General features: G+C 43.1%; 1 protein-coding gene across 1 annotated transcript; it reads left to right on the top strand.

Annotated features, from left to right (window-relative positions):
* Positions 1 to 6,435: 6,435 nt before the first annotated feature.
* C9H21orf62 (chromosome 9 C21orf62 homolog) lies at positions 6,436 to 17,308 on the top strand. Its single transcript, XM_007519708.3, has 2 exons — positions 6,436 to 6,561; positions 16,515 to 17,308. The coding sequence occupies exon 2, from the start codon at positions 16,579 to 16,581 to the stop codon at positions 17,227 to 17,229; it is 651 nt and encodes a 216-aa protein (XP_007519770.1). The 5' UTR covers positions 6,436 to 6,561; positions 16,515 to 16,578; the 3' UTR covers positions 17,230 to 17,308.
* Positions 17,309 to 25,340: the final 8,032 nt, after the last annotated feature.

The following is a 25,340-nucleotide window of genomic DNA, read 5'->3' as shown; positions in this document are numbered from 1 at the left end:
GTGGACCGGCCGGTCAACGCCCATGTTCGGCGGGGAAGCGGTTGCGGGGGCCAGGCCTTCTGCCTTCTGCAGCCCACAGTGACCCTGGGTCCGTGCTCCCGGAGGGATGGAGAGTGGGGGGGCTGTCGGGGGAGGGGGTGGGATGTGGAGATTGGGCGGTGGGAGTTGTGTGGAGTTGTGCCCCTCCTACCCTATGGTTTTGTTGGTTGATCCTTTCTTGAATAAAGAAATAAAATTTTTAAAAAAAGGAATGCACCAAATCACCGGTGAGTGCAAACACGTGTGGCTCATGGACAGCGAGGAGCCTAGGGAGAGATTAAGTGGCTGGTAACAGTCCAGCAGTTTACCAGTTGAGACACCACCTCCAGTCTGTTCCACCAACAAAAAGACAGCTGAAGGGAGGAGAGGACTCCCCTAAGACTCACGAAATGCAACTGTGAGTCTCCATTGCTACTGCCCTCAGAATCTGGGTCAGTAGGGGGGGAGGCCCTGTGCTGACACCAGGGGACAGAGAACTAACCAGGAAACTCAGGAGATCTACACCTCGCTCAGTAGCTTAGCAGTGGGGCTGTGAGAGTCTATTTGCATAACCACTGGATTATCTCTGCCCCACCCTGCTTTATCTCTTGGTCAAGAGTCAGTAGTTAAGCTAAGAAGCCTACTTACAATTTAAAAGCCTTTAGAATCCCATAGCCTACCAGGAAGAAAAAGAACAAAAGAGGCTTAAGCCACTGAGCTCCAACTCAGGGATTAAAATAATATTAGGTGCTGAGGAGATAGCATAATGATTATGCAAATGCATTAAAAGCCTGAGGCTCTGAGATCTCAGGTTCAATCCTCAGGACCACCATAAACCAGAACTGAGCAGTGTTCTGGTCAAAAGGGAAAAAAAAAAAGTGGTCCGGGAGGTGGCGCAGTGGATAAAGCATCAGACTCTAAAGCATGAGGTCCTGAGTTCAACCCCCAGTAGTACATGTGCAAAAGTGATGCCTGGCTCTTTCTCTCTCCTCCTATGTTTCTCATTAATAAATAAATAAAATCATTTTTAAAAAACAACAATAATAATAATATTGAAACAACTGTCTATTTCCACAACTGTGAACACTTTAATTACCTTATTTAGATGCAAGTCATTCCAGGCAAGAGTCATCAGTAATTTGAAAAGTACTGAGAGAGGGACCTCATAACATAATATATAAAATGATTAAACCAACAAGAAGAAATATTGGAGAAATGAACCAGGACAACAGTCCAGCTAAAAGCCCCCCAAATGGTGAAGCACAAAATAATGAGGTCAACATCCAAACACCAGGTAAGGAAATAATCACAGGAGTGAGTAAAGAGTTTGAAAGAACTGTCATCAGAAATGCAGAAACAACGAATGAGACTCTGGAAGAAAACACTGATTATCTCAAGGTTATTAGACAGCTGAAAGCTGAAATAGCTGAGCTAAGAACACAACTAGATGAACAAGCTAAAACAGTATCAGAACAGGGTAACACAATAGATGAACTCCAGAAAACAGCAGAGGGGAGAGAGAATAGAATCAATGAGGCTGAAGACAGAATTAGCAAGATCGAGGATGAATTAGAGACAACTAAAAAAGAAATCAGAGATCTCAAAAGGGATTAAGAGATACTGAAAACAACAACAGAGACCTATGGGATGACTACAAAAGAAACAATATACACATTATTGGCTCACCAGAGGAAGAAAGAGAGGGAGAGGAAGAAAGCATTCTTCAGGCCATAATAGCTGAAAACTTCTCTAGTCTAGACAACATCAAAGACATAAAGGTTCAAGAAGCCCAGAGGGTCCCAAACAGAATTAACCCAGACTTAAAGACACCAAGACACATCATATTTAGAATGGAAAGGAATAAGGATAAAGAAAGGATCCTGAAGGCTGCAAGAGAAAAACAGAGTCAACTACAGAGCAAAACCCATAAGATTAGCAGCAGACTTCTCCACACAAACCCTACAGGCCAGAAGAGAATGGCAGGATATCTATTGAGAGCTCAATGAGAAAGGCTTTCAACCAAGACTACTGTATCCTGCTAGACTGTCATTCAGACTAGATGGAAGCATCAAAACCTTCTCAGACAAGCAACAGTTGAAGGAATCAACTATCAGCAAGCCTGCCCTGAAAGAAGTTCTGAAAGGTCTCCTATAAACAGTTGGACCACCATAACTAGGCCATAGATCAGAACACTCTAAAACTCTACAAACATGGAGTTAAAATATGTTCAATCTTTGATATCAATAAATGTCAATGGCCTGAATTCACTTATTAAAAGGCACAGAGTAAGAAGATGGATCATAAAACACAACCCAACAATATGCTGTCTACAGGAAACCCATCTAACTCAACAAGACAAACAGCTAAGGCAGTACTGAAAGGAAAGTTCATAGCCATATAAGCACACATTAGGAAATAAGAAAAAGCACGATTGCACATCTTAAAGACCTAGAAGAAGAAGAGCAAAGGAATCCTATAGCAACCAGAAGAACAGATCATTAAAGTTAGGGCAGAAATCAATAACATTGAAAATTAGAAAACCATACAAAAGATCAATGAAAGTAAAGGTTGGTTCTTCGAAAGAGTGAACAAAATCGACAAACCTTTAGCCAGACTCACAAAAAAAAAAAAAAAAGGGAGAAGACCCAAATAAATTGGATCATAAATGAAAGAGGAAATATCACAACAAACACGGCAGAAATTCAGCATATCATGTGAGGCTTCTATAAACAACTATATGCAACCAAGCTAGAGAACCTGGAAGTCATGGACGATTTCCTGGATACCTACAAACTTCCAAAACTACATAAAGATGAACTAGATAACATGAACAGGCCCATCAAAGCTAATAAAATTGAAACACTTACCAAAAACCTTCCCAAGAATAAAAGTCCTGTACCAGGTGGTTTTACAAATGAATTCTACAAAATCTTTCAAGAACAACAAATACCTCTACTTTTAAAAGTCTTCCAGAAGACTGAAGACACTGAAATACTCCCTCCTACCTTCTATGAAGCCAACATCACTTTGACACCAAAAGCAGACAGGGACACAACCAAAAAAGAAAACTACAGACCAATATCTCTGATGAACATAGATGCGAAAATATTGAACAAAATTCTAACCAACCAGATACAGCACTATATTAAAAAGATTGTTCATCATGACCAAGTAGGGTTTATCCCAGGCATGCAAGGTTGGTTTAGTATTCGTAAATCAATCAACATGATCCACCACATCAATAAAAGCAAGACCAAAAACCACATGGTCATATCAATAGATGCAAAGAAAGCCTTTGACAAAATACAACATTCCTTTATGATCAAAACACTACAAAAAATGGGAATAGATGGGAAATTCCTCAAGATAGTGGAGTCTATATATAGCAAACCTACAACCAACATCATACTCAATGGTGAAAAACTGGAAGCATTTCCACTCTGATCACATACTAGACAGGGCTGCCCACTATCACCCTTATTATTCAACATAGTGTTGGCAGTTCTTACCATAGCAATCATGCAGGAACAAGGAATTATAGGCATACAGATTGGAAGAGAAGAAGTCAGACTCTCCCTATTTGCAGATGACATGCTAATATACATAGAAAAACCTAAGGAATCCAGCAAGAAGCTTTTGGAAATCATCAGGCAATACAGTAAGGTGTCAGGCTACAAAATTAACATTCAAAAGTGAGTGGCATTCCTCTATGCAAACACTAAGTTAGAAGAAGTTGAAATCCAGAAATCAATTCCTTTTACTAGAGCAACAAAAATAGTCAAATATCTAGGAAAAAACCTAACCAAAGAAGTGAAAGACTTGTATACTGAAAATTATGAGTCACTACTCAAGGAAATTGAAAAAGACACAAAGAAGTGGAAAGATATTCCATGTTCATGGGTTGGCAGAATTAACATCATCAAAATGAATATACTACCCAGAGCCATATACAAATTGAATGCTATCCCCATCAAGATCCCAACCACATTTTTTAGGAGAACAGAACAAATGCTACAAATGTTTATCTGGAACCAGAAAAGACCTAGAATTGCCAAAACAATCTTGAGAAGAAAGAACAGAACTGGAGGCCTCACACTCCCAGATCTCAAATTGTATTAAAGGGCCATTGTCATCAAAACTGCTTGGTACTGGCACATGAACAGACACACTGACCAGTGGAATAGAATTGAGAGCCCAGAAGTGAGCCTCCACACCTATGGACATCTAATCTTTGACAAAGGTGCCCAGACTATTCAGTGGGGAAAGCAGAGTCTCTTCAACAAATGGTGTTGGAAAAATGGATTGACACATGCAGAAGAATGAAACTGAACCACTATATTTCACCAAATACAAAAGTAAATTCCAAGTGGATCAAGGACTTGGATGTTAGACCACAAACTATCAGATACTTAGAGGAAAATATTGGTAGAACTCTTTTCCTGCATAAATTTTAAAGACCTCTTCAATGAAACAAATCCAATTACAAAGAAGACTACGTATAAACCTATGGGACAACATCAAATTAAAAAGCTTCTGCACAGCAAAAGAAACCACTACCCAAACCAAGAGACCCCTCACAGAATGGGAGAAGATCTTTACATGACATACATCAGACAGGAGTTTAATAACCAAAATATATAAAAAGCTTTCCAAACTCAACCACAAGAAAACAAATATCCCCATCCAAAAATGGGGGGAGGACATGGACAGAATATTCACCACAGAAGAGATCCAAAATGCTGAGAAACACATGAAAAAATGCTCCAAGTCTCTGATTGTCAGAGAAATGCAAATAAAGACAACAAGATACCACTTCACTCCAGTGAGAATGTCATACATCAGAAAAGGTAACAGCAGCAAATGCTGGAGAGGTTGTGGGCTCAAAGGAACCCTCCTGCATTGCTGGTGGGAATGTCAAGTGGTCCAACCTCTGTGGAGAACAGTCTGGAGAACTCTCAGAAGGCTAGAAATGGACCTACCCTATGACCCTGCAATTCCTCTCCTGGAGATATATCCTAAGGAACCCAACACACCTATCCAAAAACATCTGTGTACACATCTAGATAGGTGTCCAACAACAGATGAGTGGTTGAGCAAGTTGTGGTCTATATACACAATGGAATACTACTCAGCTATTAAAAATGGTGACTTCACAATTTTCAGCCAATCTTGGATGGACCTTGCAAAATTCATGTTAAGTGAAATAAGTCAGAAATAGAAGGATAAATATGGGATGATCTCACTCTCAGGCAGAAGTTGAACAACAAGATCAGAAAAGAAAACACAAGTAGAACCTGAACTGGAGTTGGCGTATTGCACCAAAGTAAAAGACTCTGGGGTGGATGGGGCAGAGAATACAGGTCCAAAAAGATGAGAGAGGACCTAGTGGGGGTTGTTATGTGGGAAACTGGGAAATGTTATACATGTACAAACTATTGTGTTTACTGTCAAATGTAAAACATTAATCCCCCAATAAAGAAATTTTTTTAAAAAACATAGTTTATATTGTAAAGAAAAAGAAATATGCAAAGAGATGAAAGACAACTACCAGATGGTTTCACCCATATGTGAAATCTAGAGATCTGATTCACATGAACTTGCAGGAAAAAAGAAAGAAAGAAAAAGAACAACAGAAGCAAACAAACTGTAAGACTCGTGAGAACTCTGGTGGTTCTCTTTGGGAGGTGGGAGGAAGGGGAGACAGAATTTTGGTGGTAGGTGTGATGTGGAACCATACACTGTAATCTTACAATCTTGTAACACTGTTAGTAACAATTTTTTAAAAAAAGAAGTGTTTCAGCAGACACCCATCATAGGGAGATGAAAAATTATACTCAAGTGTCGAGAACTTTACTGTAAACCACTAACCCCCCCTCCAAATACAATGATAAAAGAAAAGAAAAAGGAGGGAGTCGGGCAGTAGCGCAGCGGGTTAAGCGCACGTGATGCAAAGCACAAAGACTGGAGTAAGGATCCAGGTTCGAGCCCTCGGTTCCCCACCTGCATTTGGGTCACTTCACAAGCAGTGAAGCAGGTCTGCAGGTGTCTTTCCCTCCTCTCTGTCTTCCCCTCCTCTCTCCATTTCTCTCTGTCCTATCCAGCAACGACAATATCAATAACAACAATAATAACCACAACAATAAAAAAAAAGAGAGAGCGAGAGAAAAGGAGATTCAATGCCCTATATGGAATCCATTCAATTTCCTGCTGAAGTAGAATTTCTTTTCTCACCGTCAGCCCTTTCTGGGTCAGCAGACATCAGCTGTCTCCTTCCTTCCTTTTAGAAGTTCCACTTTAGAACCCCTCCCCCAAGAGTGGCAGGTTGGTTGGGCAGGGACTGACCAGTCCTCTCTCCCTCCCTCTGCCCTGTCATTCCTGAGTCTGCTAGCCAGCAGCTTCCCCCTGGTTCCCATGGAAACACCACCCTCTGAATGCTGAAAAGAATAGCTCAGTGCAAGGCCACTGGCAGAGGAAGGCAGCTGTCACAGCCAGCCTGGCCAGGGAGAGCAGTAGAGGGCCAACTGCATCTGGAGACCCCGAGAGGTAAGTGATTTCTCTGTTCCTTTCAGAAAAGCTTGTCTGGTTTAACAAGTAGTGGAGGGATCTCTGCTGAAAGGTAGGGGAGTCTGCACCTGCCTGCCTCGCCTCTTCACTGCTTTTCAGAACAGAAACCATTTCCTTGGGGTAGGAGGTGTGTGTGTGTGTGTGTGTGTGTGTGTGTGTGTGTGTGTGTGTGTGTAACTCTCAGGCTTCCAGACATATGACCTTGTTCTTCATTGCCTTTAAAAGGAAATGTTTTCAGTGGGTTAAACAAAGACTGAAACGGGCTCCCTAACATCTAGTCTCAAAAGAGATAAACTCGCTTATTATACATCTGCTGTCTCCGTGGGCTCTGGGCTTTTCGTTTCTGCTTTAGAACATCTGGCTGGGTATCCCTGTTGAGTTTCAGGGTTAAAGGACAATTCAATAAAAGGGAGCATGTGGGAGTTGGGTGGTAGCGCAAGGGCAGGCATAAGGATCCCGATTCAAGCCCCCGGCTCCCCACCTGCAGGGGAGTCACTTCACAAGCCGGGAAGCAGGTCTGCAGGTGTCTATCTTTCTCTCCCCCTCTCTGTCTTCCCCTCCTCTCTCCACTTCTCTCTGTTCTATCCAACAACGACGACATCAGTAATAACAACAATAATAACTACAACAATAAAACAATGAGGGCAACAAAAGGGAATAAATATTTTAAAAAGGGGAGCATGTGTCTTTTCTCTTTTCCTTCTGGTGATCATATGAACAGCAAAAAAGAGAAGAAGAAAAAGGATGGGAACTCTCAAAACAGCCTATATTGTTTCTTTGCTCTTTGTAAAAGCAATTGTTTTATTGTTGTGTTTATTGCTTATGTACATACATGAGAAGACACAGAAAGGGATCCGGGTAGTGGTGCACCTGGTTAAGTGCACATATTGCCATGCACAAGGACTTGGGTTCCAGGCCCTGCTTGCCAACTGCAGGGGGGACATTGAACCAGCGGCGAAGTAGGTCAGTAGGTGTCTTGCTCTCTACCTACCCCTCCTCTCTCAATTTCCCTCTGTCCTATCCAAAAACAAATAAATTTTCTTTTTTTATTTTATATATAAAATGGAAATACTGACAAGACCATAGGATAAGAGGGGTACAATTCCACACAATTCCCACCCCGAAAACTCCATATCCTATTCCCTCCCCAATAGCTTTCCTATTCTTTACCCCTCTGGGAGTATGAACCCAGGATCATCATGGGGTGCAGAAGGTGGAAGGTCGGGCTTCTGTAATTGCTTCCCCGCTGAATATGGGCGTTGGCAGGTCAGTCCATACTCCCAGCCTGTCTCTCTCATTCCCTAGTGGGGCAGGGCTCTGGGAGAGGTGGAGCTCCAGGACACATTAGTGAGGTCATCTGCCCTGGGTAGTTTGGTTGCATCATGGTATCATCTGGAACTTGGTGGCTGAAAAAGCATTAATATATAAAGCAGAATAAATGGTTGACTAGTCATGAACCTAAAGGCAAGAATCTTGCAGATGAAGATTTGGGGGGGGGGTCTTCATTTTGGAAATAGCTAGTAGGTCTATTTTAGAATATTCCAAGGGGCCTGTGACTTTACTAGTTTTTGCCTGAGCCTGACATCTGATGTGCAGGTGGACCCAAGTTATTGTCTGGGAAGATGATGTCATGGCTGGCAAAGGGGCTAGAAAGCTGGATCAGGGAAGAGAGTAGCTCCCAAATGCGCCGCCCCGTCACGACCACCAGAGAGACTGACAAAGTCATCTCCTCTGGACCTGTATTCAGACTTCAAAGAAGCTGGGCAGAAGGACGGGAATGGGTTGACGCATTCTCCCCCCATTATTGCTACAAACAATTATACTGTCACAATTGATTAATAATGCTTTGGCAGTGCCTGGTGGGAATGGAGAGTCAGAAGCACCCCCTCTCCCTTACACAGGAGCATATTTGAAAGTTACATTATTGAAAGTGGAGAAGGTGGGTCAGCATAGATAGACAAAACAAGTCATGTTATGACTTGCCCCTCATAGAAACAATACAGAGATTGAGGCCTCCCAGGTACAAGTTGACTTATTGAAACAAAGAAAGATTAATAGTTAAACTGTACCAGACCTAGATGAGCAGTGGTCCACGACTAGGCAAAGATCTGTACGCCCCCAGAGAAGAATAATGGTAGAGATAGCCCTCAGCAAAAGTCTAAAACAATTCTGGGTATGACCTCCCCTGGGAACAGAACGATACAAAGTCTTGTACCCATTCTTTACAGTTATGGGGGAATAACATGTAGCCTGCCAAAGCCACAAAACTATTGTTACTTCTTTATGAGCTGGTTGCTTAGGCAACCTGAATGTAACCTGAAAAAGGTATAAAAGCTAATGCAGTTTCACTATTAAAACGAGTCCAGATTCACCCTCCAATAGAGTGTCGTGTCTATCTGTTCTCCCTCACCGACTCCTGACCCACCTGGGAGGTTGCCTTCAAGACCCCTGACCCTCCTGCTGCTCGTCCACTGAGTGGTCCACGGCAGGTGGCACCCAAACAGGGACTTGGGGGAAGACCATCCAGGTAAGGTAGCAATCTGAACTATTAGGAAATTCAGGTCAGGATAGGACCCCGCACATTAAGGGGACTGCAGCCCCGCCGCTGGAAATAGCGGTTTCATAAGAAGCGGGAAGATAACATGGGGCAGGAGAGCTCAAAGAATGAAGGGCTCTTCCTCTCGGTCCTCCAGCAGATGCTGCTGGGACGAGAAATTAGGGTACCCCACAAAGAGCTAAAGCAATTCTTAGCATTTATTAAGAAAAGCAGTCCATGGTTCCCAGAAGAGGGAACATTATCATTAGAGGACTGGAGAAGAGTAGGAAAAGATCTGAGAAAATTTTACTCAGAACTTGGGCCCAGCGAGGTTCCAGCTATAACCTTCTCTTTATGGAGCCAGCTGAGAGACTTATTAGGAGACAAGTCAGAGTATGAATGTTTGTTAAAAGAAACACAGTCTAATCCTAGGAAAAATAAAGGCTATGGAGCTCTTGAAGAACATGTTAGTCGCCCACTACTAGAGAAGTATAAGTGGCAGAATGATGACTGGTTAGATCCTGAAGAAGAGGCAGAATTAGATGATGAGGCCACCCATTGTCATAATGATGATGACGGTCTTTTGCCCACCATCCCTATGGCCACAGTGCCTCCCTTGAAGCTCAAAGACAGACAGGGAGAACGTAGAGTCCCTGCTAATGCTGGGTTTATGGCCGCCGTAAAAGAGGCAAGAAGAGAAGGGGATGTTGGGTTCCTCTTCCCGGTAATATCATTGGATGATGAACCAGAGTGGGAGCCTTTACCATTAAAAATGTTAAAGGAATTAGCTCAGGCAGTTCAGTCCACAAGAGCTTCCTCACCATACACTTTACAAATAGTAGAAACGGTGGCAACTATGTGGTTAACTCCCTATGACTGGCAGCAAACAGCCTGGTCAGTTTTGAAGCCAGGACAATATATTTTGTGGAGAACAGAGTTTGAAGATCAGGCCAGAATTTACTTGCAACAGGCATTGTTTAAAAGAAGCAGGGGCCCCAAGCCAACATTCTCTATGTTAATGGGCAGAGATGACTGGGGGGATCCCGGGCAGCAGATGAAAATTCCCAGAGAGTCCCTACAAGCTATTTCTAAGATAGCTGTCTCAGTGTGGTGTAAAATACCACAGCCTGAGGGGAAGGTTTCGGTTCTCTCTGGTATCAGGCAGGGACCGGAGGAGCCTTTTGAAGAATTTATTGCTAGGTTAGAAGAGACTGTAAAAAGAATGATGCCTGAGTCAGAGGGAACAGAAATTTTATTAAAACAATTGGCTTGGGAAAATGCCAACACAGTCTGTAAAGACTTGCTACGGCCATTAAAAAGGAGAGGGACAATAGAAGATTTTATCAGGACATGCATGGACGTGTCTCCTGCAGTTATTCAGGGAACGGCCATGACAGCTGCCCTACAAGGACAGACCCTGCCACAATTCATTAAAAACAAGAACGCAGGGAGAAGACAAAAAGAGAAGTGTTTCAAGTGTGGCCAGACGGGACACTTTGAGAGGGAGTGCCCCCAAGGTAGAGGAGAAAACCGGGGGGCCTGGACCCCCACCTGGTCAGGGCCTACGGTGCCAAAAGGGACTCCATTGGAGGAGAGACTGCAGGTCTAAAACTCACAAGGATGGGACCCCACAAGAGGATTCAAAAAACTTCATCACCCAGATGTGATAATCTAAAAATAAAAATTATTTTGCTAAGGTAAATAGATATTTAAGGTAAAAGCTTAAGTATTTAAATTGACTAACCTCTTGAAAGTGTCAACGTGACAATTCTTCATCTCCAAATTAAAATACAAATTATATGTATGGTTTTAAATCAGAGAGGTTCTGGGACATAATGGCGGGCCCCCATAATGCCCTGTGAAACTATTTCTGTGGAAATTAATCCATAATAAAATTTGTTGTTTGTTTGGCACTGTAAATCTTCTAAAAAACATTGTCACAAATGTGTGTTGACTCTTTAAGTAATTTGAGTTTGTTTAGAGTTTAAAATAAAATTAATCTAAAAATCAATATACTTTAATTAAATTTGGTGTAAAGATCCCGTCCTCATGTGGGGACGAGGGCATGTTTGTGTTTTCTCCCGTACAGATAATGAAGCCCGCTGGCCACCAGAGCGGTCCGTCCAACAAACAGAAAAGAAGGAGACAAAATGCCTGCAGATGCCGAGACCTATGAAAATTGACAAAAAAGATGGAGAGGCTGAGGCTTGAGATCACCCGGCGTTGTTGATAATGATTATACAAAAAAAATTAAGCTCATGATCTTCTCCCCATATGGGGTCGCTGCCATAGTAGTTATAGAGCACTATGTGTTACTCCTTTGCCTTATAATTCCTCCACTCCCTGGGACAGGACTAAGAACCACCTTATGGGCATTTGGCAACACAATGATATTTCCCATGACATTGATACCCTTCAGGCCCAGATTAGTGCCATAAGCGCTTCCTCCCTAGATACCCCAGGTGTTTGGGAATTTGCCCAATCTCTAAAAGAGGGTTTGACATCTCTCAACCCTATTAATTGGCAACATATTCTCATATCACTGGGAGGCATTGTTTTTGTACTAGTAATTGTTCTGCTTATTCTTCCAGTCCTCTTCAAGCTCCTCTCCAGATCCATCAGACAGCTCCAAACCGAATTCCACTGCTTTAAACTCAATAAAAAAGAGGGAGATGCACCGCCCCGTCACGACCACCAGAGAGACTGACAAAGTCATCTCCTTTGGACCTGCATTCAGACTTCAAAGAAGCTGGGCAGAAGGACGGGAATGGGTCGACGCATTCTCCCCTGTCATTGCTACAAACAATTATACTGTCACAATTGATTAATAATGCTTTGGCAGTGCCTGGTGGGAATGGAGAGTCAGAAGCACCCCCTCTCCCTTACACAGGAGCATATTTGAAAGTTACATTATTGAAAGTGGAGAAGGTGGGTCAGCATAGATAGACAAAACAAGTCATGTTATGACTTGCCCCTCATAGAAACAATACAGAGATTGAGGCCTCCCAGGTACAAGTTGACTTATTGAAACAAAGAAAGATTAATAGTTAAACTGTACCAGACCTAGATGAGCAATGGTCCAAGACTAGGCAAAGATCTGTACGCCCCCATAGAAGATTAATGGTAGAGATAGCCCTCAGCAAAAGTCTAAAACAATTCTGGGTATGACCTCCCCTGGGAACAGAACGATACAAAGTCTTGTACCCATTCTTTACAGTTATGGGGGAATAACATGTAGCCTGCCAAAGCCACAAGACTATTGTTACTTCTTTATGAGCTGGTTGCTTAGGCAACCTGAATGTAACCTGAAAAAGGTATAAAAGCTAATGCAGTTTCACTATTAAAACGAGTCCAGATTCACCCTCCAATAGAGTATCGTGTCTATCTGTTCTCCCTCACCGACTCCTGACCCACCTGGGAGGTTGCCTTCAAGACCCCTGACCCTCCTGCTGCTCGTCCACTGAGTGGTCCGCGGCACCCAAATATTGGGAAAGTGTATAAATACTATTGACTGTAAACCCTACTGATTTGATCTGGGCCCATATATAGCACAGGAGCCTGTGTAACCTCTGCATCCCTGTAGGTCTGAGCTCTCATTCTGTGGTCATGAGTAGGAATGTTCCAGGCTGATCTAATTTTAGGACTCATCTTCCTCAGGTGGTAGGTAGAGTATGTTATCCAACCTCCCTTTGGAGGATGGAATAGTCTCTACTATTGTTGATCCACATTGAGGGCAAGGTCATATGGGGACCCACAACTCAGGTTCAAGTCAGGCCTCCATCATACCAAATAAAACATCAGTTCTCTACATCCCCTTCTCTCTTTTTTTATAGTTTTTTTTATTACTTTCCCTTTTGTTGCCCTTGTTTTTTTAGTGTTGTTATTGTTATTGATGTCATCATTGTTAGATAGGACAGAGAGAAATAGAGAGAGGAGGGGAAGACAGAGGGAGAGAGAAAGATAGACACCTGCAGATCTGTTTCACCACCTATGAAGCGACCCCCCTGCAGGTGGGGAGCCGGGGGCTCGAACTAGGATCCTTATCCTGTTGTTCCTTGCACTTTGTGCCACATGCGCTACCGCCCAACTCTCCCACCCCCTTCTCTTTTTATTTGATAAATTCAGCCCAGATCAGTGAAACTCTGCCAGGTGGTAATGCACCAGATTAAGCACCCACATTTCAGCAAGCAAGCCCCTGGTCCCCACCTGCAAGGGGAAATCTTCACAAGTGGTGAAGCAATATCTCAGTTATCTCTCTCTCTCTCCCGATGTCTCCCTTACCTCTCAGTTTGTCTCTATCATAATACAGTGAATAAATAATTTAATTAATTAACTAAAATAAAAAGAAAGAAGGAAAGAAAGAAAAAAAATTAAGGTAACTGCAATTAACTGGCGCTCAATTGGTCTTTCTGTTGCCTGCTACCACAGCCAAAATCAGTTCTAACATTTACATTCCCAGGAGGCCAGGAAATGTTATGAACCTGTTAATGGTTTAATCTGATCATGGCGGGCAGAACATGTTTGTCTAGTTAGAAATTAAAGTTTACCATTAACTAGATCTTTCCCCGGAATTCCTGTTATGCTGTGTAGTTGGTAGCTAACTCCATAAAGAACTCCTTGTCTCCAGATACCAGCAAATCAGCTATTGAGGGGGGTAGGGAATGGCCCACTGAGGGTGTAACAAGTCCTCAGCACACTATCGAACAGGCCATGGCTGGTGCACCGCTATGTTCCATCGCTGGGGAGCCAGAGACGACCCGAACTGCCCGTGCGGCTACAGACAGACTATGACCCACATAGTCAACGACTGCCACCTCTCCAGATTCAAAGGAGGTCTCGAAACTTTACATCAGGCTCAACCTGACGCTGTTGACTGGCTACGGAAGAAGGACAAACGCTAGAAGAAGAAGCACTCATCACTGGGCATTTTCAGGGTGTGCACATTGCAGGGCTCCAGATGTGCCCACAGAGAGCACACGGGTGGGGTCCCCTCGGCCAGTTCCCCCTGCCCCAGATGTTGCAGGGGGGCAGAGCTCAGGCGTTGACTGCTGCCTCAGAAGAAGCTCTGAACTTGACCTTCGGAGCCCCAGGGATCATGGACCTTTGTTAGAACCTCAAGAGAAGAAAGCTTACACAGTGTCACTGCCTTTGTCCCTCTGCACCCACCTGGTCCCATCAGCTGCATCCTTTGCTGAGGACCAGAGAGAAGACAACATGCAGCAACAAAAGTTGCAGAAAAGCTTCGGGTTTACTAGGAGAGAGAAGTGACGAACCAACCACAGAAAGTGAGTAAGTCAGCAAGGAGAAACTTAAACCAGCCATCGTTAGGCACGAGTTCATTGCTTATCTGCCCTCTCTTAATATTTGTTTGTTTATTTATTTACTTATTTATTTGATAGAGACAAAGAGAAAGATGCCTGCAGCACTGTTTCACAGCTTATAAAGCTTCCCCCCAACAGGAAGGGACGGGAGCTTGAACCTTTGTCCTTGCACATTGTAACATGTGTGCTCAATCAAGCATGCCACCACCTGGCCCCTCATATATCCTTTCTACTGGGAGCTCTGGGGTAAACAGAGGCAGAAGCTTGTCTCCATTGGAGGTAGCTTCCTGTATTGTTCAACTACTAGGTGTGGAGACAAAAGTCTGTTTACATCTTGCTACCTGGGCTAAAGGCAGGAGCCTTCTCTACTGTTTTGTTTATGTTTTTGTTTTTGTTTTGCCTCTAGAGTTATTGCTGAGGCTCAGTCCCTGCACCATGCATCCACTGCTCCTTGAGGCCATTTTCCCCCCTTTTGTTGCCCTTGTTGTTGTAGACTTGTAGTTATTATTGCTATTATTGATGTCGTTGTTGTTGTTGTTGGATAGGACAGAGAGAAATGGAGAGAGGAGGGGAAGACAGAGAGGAGGAGAGAAAGACAGACACCTGAAGACCTGCTTCACTGCCTGTGAAGCGACTCCCCTGCAGGTAGGAAGCTGGGGGTTCCAACTGGGATCTTCACGCCAGACCTTGCGCTTTGCGCCACATTCGCTTAATCCGCTGCACTACCGCGAAACCCCCACTGTTTTTTTTTAAGCTGCTTTTATTTATTTATTTATTTATTTCCCCTTTTGTTGCCCTTGTTGTTTTTCATTGTTGTTGTAGTTATTATTGTTGTGGTGGTTATTATTGTTGTTGTTATTGATGTTGTCGTTGTTAGAACAGAGAGAAATGGAGAGAGGAGGGGAAGACAGAGGGGGAGAGAAAGATAGTCACGTGCAGACCTGCTTCACCGCCTGTGAAGTGACTCCCCTGCAGGTGGGAAGCCGGGGGGCTCAATCCGGGATCCTTCTGCCAGTCCTTGCGCTTTGTGCCACATGCACTTAACCAGCTGAACTACCACCCCACTCCCTACTGATATTCTTAATCAAGATGGCAGACAGCTAGAATCCAGCCCTCTCATTTGCTAATGTCATAATCCAAAGCCTAGGGGCTGAGGTTCCTCTCTAGCTTGGCTTTTCATTTCTTCTTTTTATATTTAATATAATTCATCTACTATTGGATAGAGACAGGGAAATTGAGAAGGAGGGGAAGATAGAGAAACAGAGACCTGCAGCTCTACTTCACCACTCATGAAGCTTTGCCCCTGCAGTTGGGGACCAGGGACTTGAACCAGTGTGGTTGTTGTTCACAGTAATGTGTGTGTACACCACTGACTGGCATATATATATATAATTGGATAGAGACAAAGAGAAACTGGGGAGAGGAGATAAAAAGGGAAAAAGACAAACACTACTTTACTGCTCTGAAGCATCTCCCCTGCAGGTGGGGAATGGGGGTTCAAAGCCAGGTTCTAGCACATCAGAATATGTGTACTCAACCGGGGGTGCCACTGCCCAGCCCCCTGGCTTAGCTTTTTGAACTGTTTGATTTCATCGGCCTGACAAAAAGCCGTATTTATACTTTTTTTTCCTTTTTTTTTTTTCCCCTCCAGGGTTATTGTTGGGCTCGGTGCCTGTACCATGAATCCACCGCTCCTGGAGGCCATTTTTCCCCCTTTTGTTGCCCCTGTTGCCGTAGCCTCGTTGTGGTTATTATTATTACCATTGTTGATGTTGTTCGTTGTTGGATGGGACAGAGAGAAATGGAGAGAGGAGGGGAAGACAGAGAGGGGGAGAGAAAAACAGACGCTTGCAGACCTGCTTCACCGCCTGTGAAGCGACTCCCCTGTAGGTGGGGAGCCGGGGGCTCAAACCGGGATCCTTACACCGGTCCTTGCGCTTTGCGCCACGTGCGCTTAACCCACTGCGCCACCGCCCGACCCCCGTATTTATACTTTTATACACAGTGTCCTTGCCAACAGGGAAGCCTAAGGAACTAAACTGCAGGGTTTAAGGTTTTTTGTTTGCTTTTTCCAGGTGTGATTCAGTGACTCCCCTGGTAAAGGGGACTGGGAACCAGCCGGCCCACACTGAGAGGACGATGGCGCCCTCTGCTGGACACAGTCTCCTTCTCTGGAGCCTCCTGAGCATTCTGACCCTTGGTGGCTTCTCAGGAGGGCAGAACAGCACCCTGATTTTCACCAAGGACAACATTACACACAACTGCAGCTGCTCAACAGACGTCCGGGACTGTGAGTACACTCTGGCCAGCCTCCTGTGCACCTGTCACACTGTCCTACCCCTCGAGGGCCAAGGCACCAGCTTCAGCCACCGCCTGACCGTCTGGTTCACAGACGCCTCTGCACTGGGCCTGCTGTCTAACTTCACACTGGTGCGGGACCTGAAGCTGTCCCAGTGTGGCGCCAACCCTCTGCCCCCTGTGTACCTGGCTATCTGTGGACTCGAGAGGCTGCGTGTGGCCGCGGAGGCCTGGAGGCCTGCCCCAGAGCAGAGCTTACTTATCCGAGAAGGCCAGGACAGAGAAACCAGAGGGGAGCCAGTCTCCCCAGGCCGCAAGCTTTGTAGGGATATCTCGTTCTTAGATGTGACCCTTTTCAACAGGGACTCCTCCTTGAAATCCTACAGTATTGAAAATGTCACCAGTATCACGAGTGACTTCCCTGAACTGTCTATCTTGGATACCGTCTCGATTCCAAACCATGACAGCTACGTTGTCACGTTCATTTACTAGCACAGGAACTGTGACCAGTCACTGGGAACTTTGTCCAACTATGGATGATGCAAACAAGGAAACTAGGACTGAGGGCCTGGGTAGCCTGAGCCCTGCCACAGCCCCGTGAAGAGCTGCAGGGACAGACAGACAGCACCCCCTCCTTGGCTTCACTCCTTGCCCAATTACAGGAACACTTGGAGGAGGGAAGAACTGGAGGAGGAAGATGGAGAGTAAGGAGAAGGAGGAGCAGGAGGAGGAAGAGAAGGAGGAGGAGAAGCAGGAGGAGGAATGTGAGGAGGAGGAGGGGGGAAAGAAAGAGGAAGGAGAAGGAGGAGAAGGAAAAGGGGAAGGGGACGGGGAAGGGGAAGAGGAAGAAGTAGTGGTAGTAGTCTCGGAGAACCAGCCTGGTAGCCAGCAAGAGGCTAGGTCTTTTGCAGGCAGGCTGTGGAAAAACGCTAGATCAGGACTGGAGAAAGTATTTGCACAACAGAGACTGCTTATCAGAGCTCAAAGGACAAGATGACAGCAGACTGCCACCCCCAGGTGTCAGTCATCCTGCGAATGACTGCCTTAGTCTTTTCTGCTAAGTTTTGGTACAGCAAACAGAATTCTGCTAAGTACAGGACAAGAGGTCTCCGGACTGAGTCTCACAAAATGGTTAGACTAATAATGAGCGTCTCTGAGGTGTTTTTCTAATGTCTTGCTAAGAATAGCTGCAGTGAGTGAGAAAGGAGAGCTTTGTAAATGTGTTTCTGGGGAAAGAGGGAAGATTTGAGGCTTGGAAGTAAAATAGACTTGGAGGGGGCGGAACTTTCTGGAACCCTGAGACCAAACAAGGTCACTCAGGCACAGAGGAGGGAGAACAGAAATTGAAAACTAGAACTCACTTAAGCCAGCTGCAGCTAGGCAGTGGTGCCTCAGTTGAGTACATACATTACCATGAGCATAGACCTGGGTTCAAGCCCCCAGGACCCAGGTGTAGGTGTCTCTCTTTCTCTCTCCTTCTCTATGTCCCCTTCTGCTCTCAATTTCTCTCTGTTCTTCCAAATAGAAGGAACAAAATAGTAATAATAATAAATCAAATGCATATGCCTCAGAATTTTGATGGAATTGTAAGCCTAGATTGAACTTCTTATCTTTCATTTTCCTGTTTTTTCTTGTTTGCTTGTTCCCCTGGATCACTTCCCATATTTCTCCTCTCATTTTCTTCTCTCTCTCTCTCTCTCTCTCTCTCTCTTTCTTTCTCTCTCTCTCTCTCTCTCTCCGTCTCTCTCTCCCCTCCCTCCTCCAAAATAAGAAATTAAATTAATAACATCAGAGCTCTGTTTGCAATAGGGGCTAGCATGGACTATAATAATAACTTAAATTACTGCCCTGGGTCAAAATGGTCCTGTTACTAATACCTGACCAACAAAGGAACTTGGGCTGGGGAGACAGCATAATGATTATGCAAAAGGCTTTCATGCCTGAAGCTCCATGATCCCAAGTCCAATCCCCAGCACCACCATCAGCCAGAGCTGAGCAGTCCTCTTAGTTAGGTCCCTCTGTTTGTCTGTCTCTCCTTATCTCTCTGTCTCTTATGCATAAGAAAGTGGCAATGAACTTCCTAAGCTAGACTGGCATCATAGTAAAAAAAAAAAAAAAAAAAACATTTTCCCTCACAGAGACCTAATTAGCCATTACAGAGGGATATAAAGAACTCTTGGAAGGGGCTAGGGTTTGGTGCACCTTGTTAAGTGCACACACTACAGTGTGCAGGAACCCAGGTTCAAGCCCCTGGTCCCCACCTGCAGGGGTAAAGCTTCACGAGCAGTAGAGTAGGGCTGCAGATGTCTCTCTGTCTCTCTCTAACTCCCCCGCCCCTCTCACTTTCTCTGTCTCTATCCAAAATAAATAAATAAATAAGAATTCTTGGGGGGCTAGGTGGTGGAGCACCTGGTTAAGCACACACAGTATGAAGTGCAAGGATCCAGGTTCACTCCCCTGCCCCCCACCTGCAAGGGGGTCATTTCACCAGTGGTGAAACAAGTCTGCAGGTGTCTGTCTTCTTCTCACCCTCTCTACCTCCCCCTCCTCTCTCAATTTCTCCCTGTCCTATACAATAAAATGTAAAAAATGGCTCCAGGAGCAGTGGCTTTGTAGTGAGGGCACCAAGTGTCAGCAATAACCCCAAAGGCAAAAAAAAAAAAAAAAAAGGAAAGGGAGTGACAGAATTCTTGACAAATATGGTACATGTATCTAAATTCAGAGTTTAAGAAGGCAAAATAATGTCACATTAGTGACACCAGAGTAAGAAATTCTTTTTTAATTATTTATTTATTCTTATTAATGAGAAAGGTAGGAAGAGAGAGAGAGAGAGATCACTCTGATGTGATATCACATGTGTTGTCAGGGACTGAACTCAGGACCTCATGCTTGAGAATCCAATGCTGTATGTACTGTGCTACCTCCCCGACCACAGACATTCTTTTACTGTGAGGTAACATGGGGCTGGCTGCTGGCTTCCAACCATACCTGTCACTTTTTTCTTCCTCTGGACTTTAACATAGGGTGACTGAAACAACCTGAAATATCTGTGTTTGTTTAAATGCTGAGGGATTTGGCCACTCAGACTGGTTAATTTAAGTCCATAATGCCAATATTTAAATTAGGCCAAATCTTACATGAAAGTGTGAATTTTAATAGAAAAAAATAGTGACCTCATTACCAACATTGTACTTGAGAAGTAAGACTAAATAGAAAAAGGGAAAGGGAAAAGAAAGACAGGAATGACACAGATGGAAGGAAAATCAATATATTTACTGTCATTAGTTACTGAAATTGTTCTTTTTGTCAATTTATTTACTATACTGCACAGCTCTAGCTTGTGGAGGTGCTGAGGACTGAACCTGGGGCCTCTGATGGCTCAGGCATGAAAACCTTTTTTTTTTTTAATTTTTTAAAAATCTTTATGTAATTATTGGATATAGACAGCCAGAAATCAAGAGGCAAGGGGATGACAGAGAAAGAGAGAGAAACTCTTTCTCTCTCACTCTGTCTCTCCCTCCCCTCTCCGTTTCTGGCTGTATCTATCCAATAAATTAATAAATATAATAAAATTTAAAATAAATAAATAAATAAGAGAGAGAGAGAGAGAGAGGGAGAGAGGCACCTGTAACACTGCTTTAACACTTGCAAAGCATTCCTCCTACAGGTGGCGGCCAGGGGCTCGAACCCTGGTCCTGGTGCATTGTAACATGTACGCTCAACCAGGTGTGCCACCACCCAGCCCCCTCAGAAAACTTAAAAAAAAAATTGTGATTAATAGTAAGTTACAAGATTGTAAGATTCCAGTGTAGTGGTCCAGAAGGTGGCGTAGTGGATAAACCATTGGACTCTCAAGCATGAAGTCCTGAGTTCAATCCCTGGCAGCACATGTACCAGAGTGATGTTTGGTTCTTTCTCTCTCTCCTATCTTTCTCATGAATAAATAAATAAATGCTTTTAAAAAAAAAATTCCAGTGTAGAGTTCAACACTGCACCCACTATCAAAGTTCTGTTTCCTCACCCTCCTCGCTCCCAGAAACAACCACCAGATGAGGCCCCACACCTATGGACATCTAATCTTTGACAAAGGGGCCCAGACTATTACATGGGGAAAGCAGAGTCTTTTCAACAAATGGTGTTGGAAACAATGGGTTGAAACATGCAGAAGAATGAAACTGAATCACTGTATTTCACCAAATACAAAAGTAAATTCCAAGTGGATCAAGGACTTGGATGTTAGACCAGAAACTATCAGATACTTAGAAGAAATTATTGGCAGAACTCTTTTCCGCATAAATTTTAAAGACATTTTCAATGAAACGAATCCAATTACAAAGAAGACTAAGGCAAGTATAAACCTATGGGACTACATCAAATTAAGAAGCTTCTGCACAGCAAAAGAAACCACTACCCAAACCAAGAGACCCCTCACAGAAATGGGAGAAGATCTTTACATGACATACATCAGAAAAGAGTTTAATAACCAACATATATAAAGAGCTTGCCAGACTCAACAACAAGACAACAAATAACCCCATCCAAAAATGGGGGGAGGACATGGACAGAATATTCACCACAGAAGAGATCCAAAAGGCTGAGAAACACATGAAAAAATGCTACAAGTCTCTGATTGTCAGAGAAATGAAAATAAAGACAACAATGAGATATCACTTCACTCCTGTGAGAATGTCATACATCAGAAAAGGTAACAGCAGCAAATGCTGGAGAGGTTGTGGTGTCAAAGGAACCCTCCTGCATTGCTGGTGGGAATGTCAATTGGTCCAACCTCTGTGGAGAACAGTCTGGAGAACTCTCAAAAGGCTAGAAATGGACCTACCCTATGACCCTGCAATTCCTCTCCTGGAGATATATCCTAAGGAACCCAACACACCTATCCAAAAAGATCTGTGTACACATATGTTCTTAGCAGCACAATTTGTAATAGCCAAAACCTGGAAGCAACCCAGGTGTCCAACAACAGATGAGTGGCTGAGCAAGTTGTGGTCTATATACACAATGGAATACTACTCAGCTGTAAAAAATGGTGACTTCACCGTTTTCAGCCGATCTTGGATGGACCTTGAAAAAATCATGTTGAATGAAATAAGTCAGAAACAGAAGGATGAATATGGGATGATCTCACTCTCAGGCCGAAGTTGAAAAACAAGATCAGAAAAGAAAACACAAGTAGAACCTGAAATGGAATTGGCATATTGCACCCAAGTAAAAGACTCTGGGGTAGGTGGGTGGGGAGAATACAGGTCCATGAAGGATGACAGAGGACCTAGTGGGGGTTGTATTATTAAATGGGAAACTGGGGAATGTTATGCATGTACAAACTATTGTATTTACTGTTGAATGTAAAACATTAATTCCCCAATAAAGAAATAAATTTAAAAAAAAAAGAATTCCTCAGCAAAAAAAAAAAAAAAAGAAGATAATTTTTTTTAAAAAGTAAAATAAAAGCAAATGAACTCCCTCTTGTGTTCCATTGTGGTATTGCAAAAATCACTGTGCATTAAGAATTATTGATTCATTAGTTATAAAATAAGCATTATGGTGCAGGGGAGATAGCATAATGGTTATGCAAAAGACTGTCATGCCTGAGGCTCTGAGCTCCCAGGTTCAATCCCTTGTGCCACTATAAGCCAGAGCTGAGCAGTACTGTGGTAGGAAAAAAAAAAAGTCTGGGCATATAGCACTGGAAAAAAAAAAAAAAAAAAGAAAAGAAAAGGTAACAGCAGCAAATGCTGGAGAGGGTGTGAGGTCAAAGGAACCCTCCTGCACTGCTGGTGGGAATGTCAATTGGTCCAGGCTCTGTGGAGAACAGTCTGGAGAACTCTCAGAAGGCTAGAAATGGACCTACCCTATGACCCTGCAATTCCCCTCCTGGGGATATATCCTAAGGAACCCAACACACCCATCCAAAAAGATCTGTGTACACATATGTTCTTGGCAGCACAATTTGTAATAGCCAAAACCTGGAAGCAACCCAGGTGTCCAACAACAGATGAGTGGCTGAGCAAGTTGTGGTCTATATACACAATGGAATACTACTCAGCTATAAAAAAATGGTGAGTTCACTGTTTTCAGCTGATGTGTTGGATGGACCTTGAAAAAATCATGTTGAGTGAAATAAGTCAGAAACTGAAGGATGAATATGGGATGATCTCACTCTCAGGCCGAAGTTGAAAAACAAGATTAGAAAAGAAAACACAAGTCGAACCTGAAATGGAATTGGAGTATTACACCAAAGTAAAAGACTCTGGGGTGGGTGGGTGGGTGGGTGGGGAGAATACAGGTCCATGAAAGATGATGAATGACATAGTGGGGGTTGTATTGTTAAATGGGAAACTGGGGAATGTTATGCATGTACAAACTATTGTATTTACTGTTGAATGTAAAACATTAATTCCCCAATAAAGAAATAAATTATAAAAAAAAAGAACCACCAGAGTTCTCTCAAGTCTTAGAAACACTTTGCTTGCTTCATTTTTTTCAAGTTCACATGTAGCAGTTCTCTTGAGGCCACATATAAGTAAAATTATTTGATAGTTATCTTTCTTTTTTAATTTTTTAAATTTCTTTATTGGGAATTAATGTTTTATATTCAACAGTAAATACAATAGTTTGTATATGCATAAAATTTTCCAGTTTTCCATATAACAATACAACCCCCACTAGGTCCTCTGTCATCCTTCTTGGATCTGTATTCTCCCCACCCACTCCAGAGTCTTTTATTTTGGTGCAATATGCCAATTCCAGTTCAGGTTCTACTTGCGTTTTCTTTTCTGATCTTGTTTTTCAACTTCTGCCTGAGAGTGAGATCATCCCATATTCATCCTTCTGTTTCTGAATTATTTCACTTAACATGAATTTTTCAAGGTCCATCCAACACATCAGCTGAAAACAGTGAACTCACCATTTTATATAGCTGACTAGTATTCCACTGTGTATATAGACCACAACTTGCTCAGCCACTCATCTGTAGTTGGACACCTGGGTTGCTTCCAGGTTTTGGCTATTACAAATTGTGCTGCCAAGAACATATGTGTACACAGATCTTTTTGGATGGGTTGTGTTGGGTTCCTTAGGATTTATCCCCAGGAGAGGAATTGCAGGATCATAAGGGGGGTCCATTTCCAGACTTTTGAGAGTTCTCCAGACTGTTCTCCACAGAGGTTGGACCACTTGATATTCCCACCAGCAGTGCAGGAGGGTTCCTTTGACCCCACACCCTCTCCAGCATTTGCTGCTGTTAGCTTTTTTGATGTATGACATTCTCACAGGCGTAAAGTGGTATCTCACAGTTGTCTTTATTTACATTTCTCTGACAATCAGAGACTTGGAGCATTTTTTTCATGTGTTTCTCAGCCTTTTGGATCTCTTCTGTGGTGAATATTCTGTCCATATCCTCCCCCCTTTTTGGATGGGGTTATTTTTTTTCCTGTTGTTGAGATTTGCAAGGTTTTGTTTTTTTTTAATATATTCTGGTTATTAGTCTTTTGTCTGATGTATAGCATGCAAAGATACTCCCATTCTGTGAGGGGTCTCTTGGTTTGGGTAGTGGTTTCTTTTGCTGTGCAGAAGCTTTTTAATTTGATGTTGTCCCATAAGTTTATGCTTGTCTTAGTCTTCTTTGTAATTAGATTCGTTTCACTGAAGATGTCTTTAAAATTTATGCGGAAAAGAGTTCTGCCAATATTTTCCTCTAAGTGTCTGATAGTTTGTGGTCTAACATCTAAGTCCTTGATCCACTTGGAATTTACTTTTGTATTTGGTGAAATATAGTGGTTCAGTTTCATTCTTCTGCATGTTTCAACCCATTGTTTCCAACACCATTTGTTGAAGAGACTCTGCTTTCCCCATTGAATAGTCTGGGCACCTTTGTCAAAGATTAGATGTCCATAGCTGTGGGAGCTTACTTCTGGGCTCTCAATTCTATTCCACTGGTCAGTGTGTCTATTCATGTTCCAGTACCAAGCAGTTTTGATGACAATGGCCCTTTAATACCATTTGAGATCTGGGAGTATGAGGCCTCCAGCTCTGTTCTTTCTTCTCAAGATTGTTTTGGCAATTCTAGGTCTTTTCTGGTTCCAGATAAACATTTGTAGCATTTGTTCTGTTCTCCTAAAAAATGTGGTTGGGATCTTGATGGGGATAGCATTCAATTTGTATATGGCTCTGGGTAGTATATTCATTTTGATGATGTTAATTCTGCCAACCCATGAACATGGAATATCTTTCCACTTCTTTGTGTCTTTTTCAATTTCCTTGAGTAGTGACTCATAGTTTTCAGTATCCAAGTCTTTCACTTTTGGGTTAGGTTTTTTCCTAGATATTTGATTCTTTTTGTTGATCTAGTAAAAGGAATTGATTTCTGGATTTCAACTTCTTCTAACTTAGTGTTTGCATAGAGGAATGCCACTGATTGTGAATGTTAATTTTGTAGCCTGACACCTTACTGTATTGCCTGATGATTTCCAAAAGCTTCTTACTGGATTCTTTAGGTTTTTCTATGAATATTATCATGTCATCTGCAAATAGGGAGAGTTTGATTTCTCCTCCAATCTGTATGCCTTTAATTCCTTGCTCCTGCCTGA

This window comes from Erinaceus europaeus, chromosome 9 (assembly GCF_950295315.1).
Source record: "Erinaceus europaeus chromosome 9, mEriEur2.1, whole genome shotgun sequence".
Classification (NCBI taxonomy): domain Eukaryota; kingdom Metazoa; phylum Chordata; class Mammalia; order Eulipotyphla; family Erinaceidae; genus Erinaceus; species Erinaceus europaeus.
Note: the sequence above shows the minus strand (reverse complement) of the source record. Positions and strands in the feature narration are given on the sequence as shown.